Consider the following 12,802-nt stretch of genomic DNA (forward strand, 5'->3'; position numbering starts at 1 on the left):
GATCAAGTTTTACAAGAGGTCAGAATTCCTTTGTTTATGATTGATATTGTTATGATTTGGTATAAGAATGCATAGAATTAGAAGCTTTAGATATTAGGTATGATTATCCAAATTTGTTTCATATGTCATTATCTTATTTGAAATGCATTGTAAATCATTTTAGAATAGAAGAAAAGAATATAGAGAAAAGATGTTAACTAATTGTTAATAATGTATTTTGTCAAAAATAATTAGTTATAATTCTATTTTAAGAATGTGTTTGCGTACTTTTTTGTTATATATGAGATTAATTCATACATGTATAACACCTTCTTTTGCATGTACCTTATTTAGTTGAAATATTGATTATGAGATTATTGCTTATGAAAGTTTATCATTTTCCAAAATATGAAAGATTGTCTTCGATAGATATATTAGACAAGTAATGATTAGTAAGGAAAATGATATATCTATTTTTGTTTAAAAAGAAAGATTGTATTCTCAATTGAATTTGTGTTTGAGGGAACAAAGCTAGGGTTAAGCTTGAGTTAGAAAATTACCTTTCGGGACGGGTGCCGAATGTGGATGTTTTTATGGAGAATAGTTGCTTTTTCCAACTATTATTTTGCTGTGCATGGCATTATACTCGGTCGCGTTATTGTTTGAATTATCCATAGAAAATGATGGAAATTCCTTATTTATGCTCTCTACCACATCCTAGTATGATAGTGAATGCTTGTTTCTTAGAATGAAGTATAAAAATGAAAATGCATATATTATCTAGGCATGCACCAGATTCCCTCTTGCTTTCGAATTCTTTGGTTAAACCAATTCGTGCAGGGTCGGGTATTCTTGTTCTCGTCTGTGTTCAAAGGACTGAAGGAAGCGACTCAAACTAAAGATTGACGGATGCATCTTCTTGTATATTTTTAAGGCAATTTGGAAGCCTAAGTAGGAAATAAGGACTTCTAAGTGAGAAAATTGTATTATTCATTTGCAATATTATGATATATCTATGAATGTTTGTATATCCATATTCGATGTTTTCTTATATCTTGTATAAAATATGCTTAGAGATTGAAATTCAAGTTTATTTATGAATAAAGAGTAGTTTAGGTTTAGATCCTAGATTGACGTCTTTACACTTGATCATATGATTTCTTAGGATAGGCTTGATATCTAGCCACCATATAAACAACTTGCATAATATTCAGTCTTGAATCAGTCAAATATAACAATGCTCGAATCATATATCTATACTTTTTCTAATCACCATCTAGAGATCCATCATTCTTAGTTGACTTACAAACAATATCCATGAGGGTGGCAATTGGTTTATAATTCTCTATCCCAAACTTTTTCAATATCTCCCTGATATACTTGGTTTGAGAGATAAAAATCTCTTTTATGATTGATTAGCTTGTAGACCAAGAAAAAATGACAATTCACCTATCATTGATATCTGAAATTCCTTTTGCATTTCTTATGCAAACTTCTTACATACAATATCATCTCCTACAAATATAATATCATAAACATATGCAACAACAATAAAAAAAATTCACCTTCAATTTTAAAGTAAAGATTGATGTTTGCAGTACCTTTTCTGAATTTTTGCAACAATAAATACCTATCCAACCCTACATACCAAGCTCTAGGATCTTTTTTGAGTCCATGCAATTCCTTCTTCAATTTGTAAACCATATTCCAATAATCTAATAGTTTGAACCCATCCAGTAGTTGAATGTACACTTCTTCCTCAAATTATCCATTCAAGAAAGATGACTTGATATCCATTTGATATACCTTCAAGTTCTTGTGAGTGGCAAAAAAAAAGAAACACCCAAGTCTAGCCTCCATCCTTGTTAGTGAAACAAATTTCACCTCAAAATATATGCCTTCGACTTGTGAGTAACCTTTGTAGACCAATCTTGGCTTAATTATAATGTCCGTCTTCTTTCAACTTGTTCTTGAACTCCCACTTGTCTTCTACCACATTATTGTCTATCGAGTTAGGTATTAGTTCAAGTGTCTGACTATCCTCTGTTAGATTCAATCAGGTTCTTCTACAATATTTGCCAAAATTTTATCTTTTGAGGTATCCATCTCTTTTATGGTAGTAGGGATAGCCCCAATCATAGGTATATCCTTAGTCTAATTTGAAACTTGTGATAGTAAACTAATGCCTCCACCATTATCCTTCACATAGTAAAGATTTCCTTTTCCACAAATAGGTGCCTCCTACAAAATGAGCTAATCCACCATCATATTTCTCAAGGTTAATAAAATTGTCTCTACTACCAGTCATATGGTTTGAACATTCAAATTCGATGATCCATTCCTTTTGTTCCACATTAGCATGTAGTGCAGTCTTCATAGTTACATATTACTCACTATTCTTTACATCTTTTGAACTTCTGAATTACTCATCTTTAATTCCTTCTATATCCAAGAACAAAGATTCTTAATTTGAGTCAATTTCATCTTCTTCTTGATATGAGTAAGCCTTCAATAAATAAAAAATCTCTTTTTGCTTGTCTATATCATCTCCTCTATTATCTTTGTTACTCTCTCTGTAGTTCTCCTTTTCTTTGTTATCATCATTAGGTATTTCACCATAATCTTCTTTGTACATATATATAGAAGTATAATGACTAATTTCTCCACAATTGAAACATTTTATGGGTAATTTACTTTTTACTTCCTAGTTCCTCTCTTCAATCTTCTCACAAAGTATGCTTCAATCTCATCAATGTCTTCAATTTCTTTTGGTTCTCCTTTAGGTTTCTTTATAACTTTGAATGAAACTTCTTTCCTTTTTTTTGATGTCATGTCCAATTCAACAATCTAAAAGGTAGCGATTGAATCAAGGAGATGATCCACAATATACTTATTCATGTCATGACTTTCTTGAATGTAATATTTTTTTCAGTTTATAGATTTTGGGAAAAGTTGCCATCATCTTTCTTCCAACTTCACTTTCTTCTAGCTTTTCACCAACACCTCTCTGAGCATTTTCAATCTCATTTACTTGATGATTATAGTCTTCAACATTTTCATCATCAAACACTTGCACATTCTCAAAGTTCTCCTTTAGATTTTTAATCCTGGCTTGCTTTATCTTTTCATCACCTTCAAATATGCTCTTCAAATTCTCCCAAATTTATTTAACTGGCTTTGCCCCTACAACTTTCCTAAATACTAAATCATTCAATAAAGTGACAACTATAACTGTATCATATGCATTACTCTCATATTCTTTTATTTCATCTGGAGTTGTAGGACCACTGTACGAAGTAGTATAACCCTTCTTAATGCTTTCCCAAATTTTGACCAAAATAGTTGCCAAATGGTACTCCATCCTTTCTCTCCAATAAGCATAATTTGTATCATCAAAAATTTAAAGCTTGAAGGTGTAATCCTATGCCATCCTAGATCTTCCTCAAGTGGTTAAGCTTCTCAAGACCAACCTTGCTCTGAGACCAATTGTTGAACACACCATAGGACTCAGAGGGGTAGGTGAATTATTCTAGAGAACTAATAATACTTAGTTTCTAATGTTTAAACTTTTAATAATCAACCGGATAACCATAGAAGAATCAAAGCATGGAAGAACAAAGCACAAACACTAGATTTATGTGGAAAACCCAAGTAGGAAAAATCCATAGTGAGAATCAAACTCACAATATGAATATAATTCATTACAATTTTTCCTCCTAAACTTAATCTCCTAAGAGGAAATACAAATCTAAGGCACAAAACCTTAGGGGAAGATACAAATGATGTGCAAAGTTGAAACACACTATCTTGGGATAAGATACATAAAACTGCCAAGAGACTCACGATGATTTGACACAGAAAGGAATGGCTAAATTGAAAATAACAAGGTCTCCTGATCTTGATATTGCCCTTGAACCATTGTGTCAAGTGATCAATATCATGGAAAACAAACCCGACTTCAAACTTTATCTCATAATACTATCATATAGAAGATATTAACATTAAATATCTTCACAACTAATTTTAACATAACTTCAACATCAAATATGCTTGCAAACCATTAAGATCTATTACTTGTCAATTGAAACTCCTTCCATACCTTCACCCATGCATCCAAACGCATTTATATATAAGATTAATCATTAAAACCCTTAACTAGGTTGGCCACATATAAAATAAACACTATTACATAAATTTGGCCACCTGGACCTAAAATATTTATTTCTGTCCACCCCAAGAGATGGAGAGAAACTGAAAAGACCACAACACACCATTTCCAAATGATTATAATGAACAAAAAATGCTAGCACATCCCCTAAATTTGACATCAAGTGAAACACATAGATAAACATTAAAGAATGTTAACTAGTTTGAAACTATCCTCCAAGGCAATTTATAAAATGTAGATTTCCATACGCCATGATGAGACCCAAAACACTAACCAAACTCATTCTCCAAAGAAAACCTAGACCAAGAGAATATGATCCAAGTAGGATACAACACCACAGTGAACCAAAAACTAGATCAACTAACAACACAAAATCAGAGCATGACAACTCCACTTGTGAATCAAATCATCACCTGAAAACTAAACTGGAACACTACACAATCTACATGAACAAGTCCTTCAAACTATAGCAGTTTTATCCACATATCTAGAAGCCACCAAGCATCCTTTAAGATTATTCTAACAACCTTACTATTAGAGACAACAACAACCAATTCTATTTGTATGTGTAATAGAGGACCTTCAAATTTGATAGTGCAATATACATATATCATAAACATTGTATCTAGAGCCACAACATATGATCTTCGCATACTAGAGGAATGCAAAGAATTCTTACACTAGGACATAAATATTATTTTCTATATATTGAAACTTCCATCGTACCATCCTTTCAAAAATACCTTAACATCTCCACTAGAACACTCAACAACAACAAAATACTCACTTTCTTATTATTTGTAAAATATAGTGACATCAATGACAACACAAGATAGGGTGACATCGATGACAATAAGGCACAAAAACTCAAGTTTCCAATAGGAAGGACATACTATGATGAATAATGAAATTAGATAAGTGTAGTGAAGTAATGATAAAAATTGAGATCAAGGTTCAATCAAGCTAGAAACTCCAAGATAACAACTTATGGTAGGTTGGATGATATGACAAGGAATCGTATTTGTAAAGACATATAATTTTCACACTATTTGGCTTCTTCTAATGTTTTGGGGATGAAACATATCAAGGTGGATGACATGCTATGAAATTAAGGATACAATACTACAATATAGTTAGATGTATGGAGATGTTGGCATATGGCATACATTTGTTGACTTATCTATATTTGGTCATGTTGACAACTTGTGTTATTGATTATATTAGGTGGTGAGTAGATTTCAATCAGGAATGCCCATCCATTATTATATTAGGGCAATGTCTATATAGTGAATTCATTATCTTTGTAGGATAACTATTTAACATATTATTATGTTCGGAATCTCTTCATGATATAGTGTGGAGTGGATTATATCCTAGTATTATATGATGTTACCTTACATTAAGGATTTATTCTACTTCTACATATATTGGATATTAGGGTATCTTGACCCACAAACATCTTATGTTATGTGAGATTTATCTTCTCCATAATGGTATTTATAATATTTTGTCTGTGGATAATATTAGTTAGCTTATCTTTCTCTAAATTATCAAGGTTGTGTCTAAGAAACCCATTACAAAGATCATCAATTCAATAGTTATCATGTTCATTAATTCAACCTCCTTTATGTGGCTAAATTAGTCATGATGAGTGATATTGGCGATAACTTTCACCAAGATGTAGATGTCTTATGAAAATACTATGGATTTGATTTTTTGTCTCATTAAAAGCTGAAATATATTCTAATAGTTCTCCTTGTAATTTGCCTCTTCATATTCCTTATGAAATTAAATTCACATTGAACGTCTTTAAATACCATGAGATGACATGCCATACATATGTGTGTCCTGTTAGCTCATAATGACGATAAAAAAAGACAAGGAATTTTGATATTGAAATTTTAATGTGAATTAATAGATTTTTTTTGTGCATCCTAGGATTGAATTAGGTCAATCTAATGTAACATAGAAAGAAAACTCCAAAATATAATAGTAATAGTGAGCCATGAAGTATATTTATTGAAGTAGAAATAGGGATATATAAATGAAGAATATGTAAAGATAAGTGAAAATATAGATAGACTTGCATAAATAAACTATAATACCACTTATCAATTTATTATTATATTTAAGATATTTGATTAAGATAATGTGAAAATACAAAATGATATATAAATTTGACCATTGCAATATTATTTTGAGCTCTGTTATTTTTAATTTTTGAAGCATAGATAGACATTAGTGAAGTGATCTCAAAATGACACTGCTCTGTGGGAAAGATCGAACATATGTTTATCGGAATATGTGATGGTTGCATACGAGGTGAATATATTGGTGTGTGCTCGCATGCACTCCCTCTATTTCGTCAACTACCTGCTCAAAATGCTCTACATTTATAAGATACAAAAGAAGAGAAGGAAACAACAACTGGATATAAAAGGTAAGAGGATAAAATGTGGAAAGAATATGGGACCATTACTCATGAATGCATAGACCCGTGATCTACATGGAACAAAAAAGGGTTTGACAAAGACTGAACGAACAAAGTCATTCAAAGGGTTATGAAGCTTAATATAGTTCCAAATTCATTAAAAGGTCTATTAATATAAAAAATTATGATTCCCAATTTTGGCATTATCCAATTCTATAAGTTCTCCGACACAAACCTAGCAATGCTTTCAACCTAATATAATCATTTTATGCTTAAACTTTAGTTTCCAACTTTGAGCCAAAAAAAAACAAAGAGATTGGTGGTCCAATGGAAATAGAACCTCCATAAAATTACAAATATGTGTTGCAAGGTGTGTATTAACATTGTTCTGCGGGTGACTGGGTATGGGAAGGGTCGTTAAGGGGTCTTCTAGGTTGAAGACACTCAACACTAGATTGTTGTTCTCCATAGTTATTCGAGCAGAAGGGATCTACTCCATTTGCAACAGCAGGCTGAAGTTGAATGTTTATCAATTTTAAATTAGTGCATGGGACATTCTCGCTGCATGCGATATAAACTGGATTTTGCACGTAAGTGCCTGTGATCTTTTCATAAGTAACGTCTGATATATATACCCCTGATGTTTGATTGGGGCACGACTTCTTATCACAATAAAATTGATCAATATCAATGGGTACTCTTACGTTGGAAACCTGTATGTTTGAGAATGATACTCTTTTCACCTGCCCAATTCCACCCTGTAGACATCAAGACGAATAAGAGGACACCCAAAAAAGATTAAGTTATTAAACGACTTTAAAAAAAAAAAATCATGGGCTCCTAGGACATTATGAAGCAGAAAACATAGATTAGGTTGATAATGAGAGAAATCTAAAATCGAAACATAAATAAATTGTTTTATTCATTCAAGAGATTACAAGAGTTTCTTGATCAAATAAACAAAATGAATGATAATGAATTACAATTATCTCATTATATAAAAATCTTAGATACATCCAAAAACTTTTTAATAAAGAACAATTACAATTACCTTATATAAAAGACTTAGATACTTCCAAAGACTTTTATTAGTGAATATTCTAAAGAGAATATACCTGCCATGTTTTGATCCGAACGCCGTTGGAAGCATCATGGATGTTGCTGTCATAGACACTCACGTTGGAAACGCAGGCCTTCGTTCCATCTTTGCCAAGTCCTCCAATACTGATGTCAATTATATAATAAAATTGTGTTCAGTCATTGAAATCAATAAATAATGAAGCATAAATATCACAAGTAACAAGAATTACCTGATGCCGTGACCAGGGCCGCAATTGATATTATGAACGCGGATGCCTGAGCAACCTGTTTGTATTGACACGCAATCGTCTCCTGTTTTTCATTAATCGAGTCATTAAATACAGTATTACTATGGTGGGCATTGATTTAAGAGGAGAGATTAATTTGGAGCCAAAGTTAATATACCGCATGCCATTGAAGTATGGTGTATTTCAACATCTTCAGAATTCTGGAGATGAATTCCGTCTGTGTTTGGGCTGTTTGCAGGAGACGAGATTGTGACGTTAGCTACTGTAACAAAAGTGCAACTGTCGAATTTGAGATGACACTGTGGACTGTTTTGTATTGTGATGCCCTGTACGCTGACGTCATAGCTTCCATAGAATCTCAATGCCTGCACAGATTTAGAAATTACGTACCAAATAATTATTTCAAAATTAAACAACCACTGTATGAGCAGACATTAGTCATATTGCAGTATTTCAAGCCGCTTTGAAACGAAAAATAAGTTTAAGTAGTGGGGAAAAGATGAAATTCCACTCCTTCAGTTTTGGGAGCATATATTCTTATCATGGCTTACCGTAGGCCTGACGCTTGGTAAAGTACTCCCGCCTTTGCTGCTATACTGAACCACAAGAAAACTTCGATTTTCAGTGGAAAGAAGTAGAGATTCAAAAATATAGCAGAGTGAAAGATGATGCCACTGCTGAGTTCTTAATTAATATCTACCTTATAGTACGATTGAGAAAGCTTCCACCAAGCTGCCCCTTGGCCGTCAAAGGTTCCTCTGCCAAGAATAGTAATACCATTGAGTTTTGAAATATTTATCCAGTTCAATGGTTTAGATGCCCATGCCTTTGGATTAATCGGAGCGATAACAGTTCCATCAACCTGCCAGAGTTCAGAATACTCAGATATATTTTCTTTTTGCTTTCGGTTTCTAACACCTACATATGTACTCTAGTATGTCTTTATATCGATGTCATACCTTCAAGAGGATGTTTGAATTGCAGGGTCCTGAGAAGGTGAGAGGACCAACCAGAAAGCGGTACCCAGCTGGAATGTGTAGTGTGGCAGAGTCTAAGACACAAGCTGCTTTCCACGCTGCCTGAAATGCCTGTTTTATCCAAAAATTGCAGGTAAAAAATCATTAATTCAGTAACAAAACTCAACACACAATGGTCAAAAGGTAATTTTGGTGATTTTTTAATCAATGTTTTGGAACATATTTTATGATCATCATAGATTAAGTGAGTTGGAAAAAAGAATGAATTATAGAATATGATCTAAACTGTTTATATAAAAAAATATCACATAATCAAATCTAGAAACTTTTGTCAATGAAGTTATGTTCTAATGACAAGACCATAAGATTTTTAAGATGGAAATCTATTTTCAAATTCTCAAAGTAACATCTAGTATCGGAACTCTAAGTGATGGCTCTTGGACTTCTTTTGTAACTTCAAAGTTGATTAAGTGGCTTCTTAATCTAATATGCCGATTGTAGACTCGAACCAGACTAAAAATCTCCAAGCTTAAACTTTCAAATTGAATAATATGTCAAAAAAGTGAGCTACGAAAACAAACAGGAAAAAAGATTACCTGGGTATCATCAGTTACTCCGTCGCCCTTGGCACCCAATGTTGTTACATCAACCACATTGGAATTTCCGCCATAGGGATTGGAGGACTTTGAAGCCGAGGCAATCAATGATCTGCCAAGTATGGGTCTTTTTCTGATAGCCCTTGAGGCAGAGCACTTATTTCTAACGCCAAGCACAAGAATAACAAACATGATAAAAGCTTTCATAGGGGGAGACATTTTCTTTCTGGGTCTGAGATTCTACACTGTGGACAACACAAATACTTTTTCTAGATAAAGAAAAATGGTGGCATGCTTCGTTTATATAATCTTGCGAGTGATGCTTCTCACGGGTGGGATAGCCACTAGCCTTTAGGATTGACTAGAATTTTGTCGGATTCAGTCTTTTTTAAGCAATAAGACTGCAGATGTGATTGCCCATGCATTGTGTATGTATTATTTTTCTCTTGCAAAGTTCAGTTTTATCATTTTCAATCAAACAACAAAGGAATCAGTTAGTTCTGTGCTCCTTTTATCTCTATCTCTTATATTCTATGCAATTATTATAACTGTTATTGGTCTACCTCTGGCGGCCTTACATAGACAGCCACTAGTTATTCAATATCATATGCTTGAGATTCGATTCATTTAAATAACATGAATAATTTATTAACGAACCCATTTAAATAACCTAATACTTTATTGACTAACCCATTTAAATAACATGATACTATATTAAGTAAACTTATACGCCTCACGTAAAAGGCCGGCACACTGTCGTGCCGGCTTATGAAAAAGAATAACCTGTCTGAATCGATGCAAACGTCTATAACAACAATGTTGTTCATGCATTAAAAAGTATAATTGAGTTCAGTTCAGCTTTACGTCGACCACGATTGGTTTTACAAAGTACCAGCTTAATAATGTTTACTCATCTTCAATCGATTGAACAATATAGGTAGACTGTTTAAATCAGTGGTTTTTTAAAGGAGACTACTTATCAATTGATTAATAGTAAATTTAGGAAATCAAAATTTTATTAATAATTCAATCTTTAAGATGATTTAAATCGTCACATATAAAAATAAAAATATTTTAGTCTTATTTAAATTATCAAGAATTTATTTAAATAATTTTTTTAACTTGAAAATTTGTCAAAAATTTGATGCATAATAAGATCAAATTCATCTAATTTTTATAAGTTATTATAGAAATCTAAACTAATTTACTACTAATTGATTAAAAAAGTAGGGAATGGTACTGATTGAAAGAAAGAAAACCAAGAAAAGTGAGCCAAACAGACCTCATAATCAATTTTCAAACCGAGAACCAAAGTCTAAATAGTGAACATCATGAAATGAGAGAAATAAAGAGTAATGTTTTTAAGAAATAAAAGGCATGCAGACTAACCATAAAAAAACGACAAAATAGAGAACAAAACCTCAGTACAAGAAGACACAAGAGCAATTCACGTGACAAGATTCTAGTTATCCATGAGTGAGTCCAAATATTTCCTCCAACCTACACCATCAGCCAATGCATGATGCTTGCTTTTGTCTTCATCAGCCTCCACGCCCCTTTGTTTCTTGATCTTGGAGCTTCTTGGAGCAACGCTCATGACTTAGAGTAATTTAGCCAATTTTTTATTGGCACCTTTGATTTTAAAAATAATCTATCTATCCTCGTATTTCACTAGGTAAAATGTATCCATAATTTGTAATGCTCATGGGATCCAAAACTGCTTTTGAATTGTTGATGTCAATGGAGATCAATGGTCTGAAAGAAATATCGGACCTCATGAGATTACAAATTGTAGGTATATTTTATTTCACCAAATACAATGAGAGTTTAAATTCCATTTTAAACCAATAGTAACAACTAAATATTATAGAGTCTATCTTTAAACCCATCCATCAATTCCACCTTCCGACCTCTAGTTTTTAAAAGAATTCTATTTCAAATAGAAGGATTCCTCATGATAATTAATGCTTTTTCCTATTATTTGTCAAAATTCACCAAGATTTTACAGAATTTTAGTGATACAAAAAAAATTATGAATAAAAAATTTCAATAAAAATCAATATCTCAAAATTATATAAATGTATCTTTGGGTATCTTAAAGTTATCTGTAGTTTAAACTCTGGCCCATACATTGTAGCACACATCAGCTGAAAGAGACAACCCATAACGACAACGCAAGTCGACTGGATTTGAACTACTGATAATGTCCAATGAAATCTATGAGTGCGGCTGCCAACAGCTAAAATAAGAAAGTCTTATCTTTGTACGTAAGTTTTAGTTGTGTATATGGATTTCTCAAGTACGGGTTTCAATGAGGAACAGGAATTCAAATAAAATATAGGGCTTGCATGTTTCTTGCTTCTGCTAAAGCGTATGATTTGGAGAATCCCAAAGATATCTGGTCCAAAAAAATGTAAGAATTGGCGGCTGTGGAAGATCAGCTTTAGGAAATTGGCGGCTGTGAAGATAAGCTTTCTTTTCTTCATTTGAAAGGACTTGTGTATCACGAGAAAACTGGCCACCTCGTGTCTTTATCAGCATGCTAACTTGATAAGTTTTCTTTCATTGGTAACCATTTTTACAAGCAAATTACATGCTTTGATTCAAATCAAGAGTTACTTGAAATTACAAGGCGCCTACTTTCAATCTCTTTGCACTTGAATTAAGCAGCATGTATCATATTAAATGCTTTGTTTAAAAGTTTATTAAAGGAAAGAATCAATGTGTCATTTTAAATGCTTTGTGTAAAAGTTAATTAAAGGAAAGAGTCAATTTTCCATGTTGACAAATGGAATACCAAGTTGGTGTATGAGTACTTTTTAAGAAAGGATTTTATCAATGTTTTGTGTAAAAGTTTATTAAAGGAAAGAGTCAGTTTTCCATGTTGACAAATAGAATATCGAGTTGGTGTATGAGTATTTTTTAAGAAAGGATTTTATAAGAAAACTATTTATCAAGGGTATATAAATTGTGATTTAAGAAAATAATTATTCTAAGTAAATGAATTGAGATATATATCAAATAATTGAAATAAAAAGGATGTATTATTAGAATTCAGTTTTATAATTTTTTAGTCAATTGCATTCCTTCATATTTCATGATCAATTGTTTATAAGACCCCATACTCATGTGAATGAATTTTCTATTAACATTTATTACATTTAAGTAACATTTATTAGATTTAAGTAACATTTGTTAGATATAAGAACTCATATTCAAGGGTTTGTCGGAGGTCAGACAATCTTTGTAGATTTTGTTAAGTTTCCGGTTAAGCTATTAGGGTTTCTTTGGTATATGTGTGGGTAGGGTTTGGTTGGTAGTAG

General features: G+C 32.3%; 1 protein-coding gene across 1 annotated transcript; it reads right to left on the minus strand.

Moving 5' to 3' along the window:
* Positions 1-6,955: 6,955 nt before the first annotated feature.
* LOC131026700 (polygalacturonase At1g48100-like) lies at positions 6,956-9,698 on the minus strand. The gene is made up of 8 exons (XM_057956631.2): positions 9,480-9,698; positions 8,866-8,994; positions 8,607-8,768; positions 8,458-8,502; positions 8,064-8,271; positions 7,889-7,970; positions 7,694-7,802; positions 6,956-7,336 (listed from the first exon to the last, which is right to left on the minus strand). Exons 1-8 carry the CDS (start codon positions 9,696-9,698, stop codon positions 6,956-6,958), a joined length of 1,335 nt encoding a protein of 444 aa, XP_057812614.2.
* Between the last annotated feature and the right edge of the window lie 3,104 nt (positions 9,699-12,802).

The sequence above is a fragment of the Cryptomeria japonica genome, chromosome 1 (genome assembly GCF_030272615.1).
Source record: "Cryptomeria japonica chromosome 1, Sugi_1.0, whole genome shotgun sequence".
NCBI classification, from domain to species: domain Eukaryota; kingdom Viridiplantae; phylum Streptophyta; class Pinopsida; order Cupressales; family Cupressaceae; genus Cryptomeria; species Cryptomeria japonica.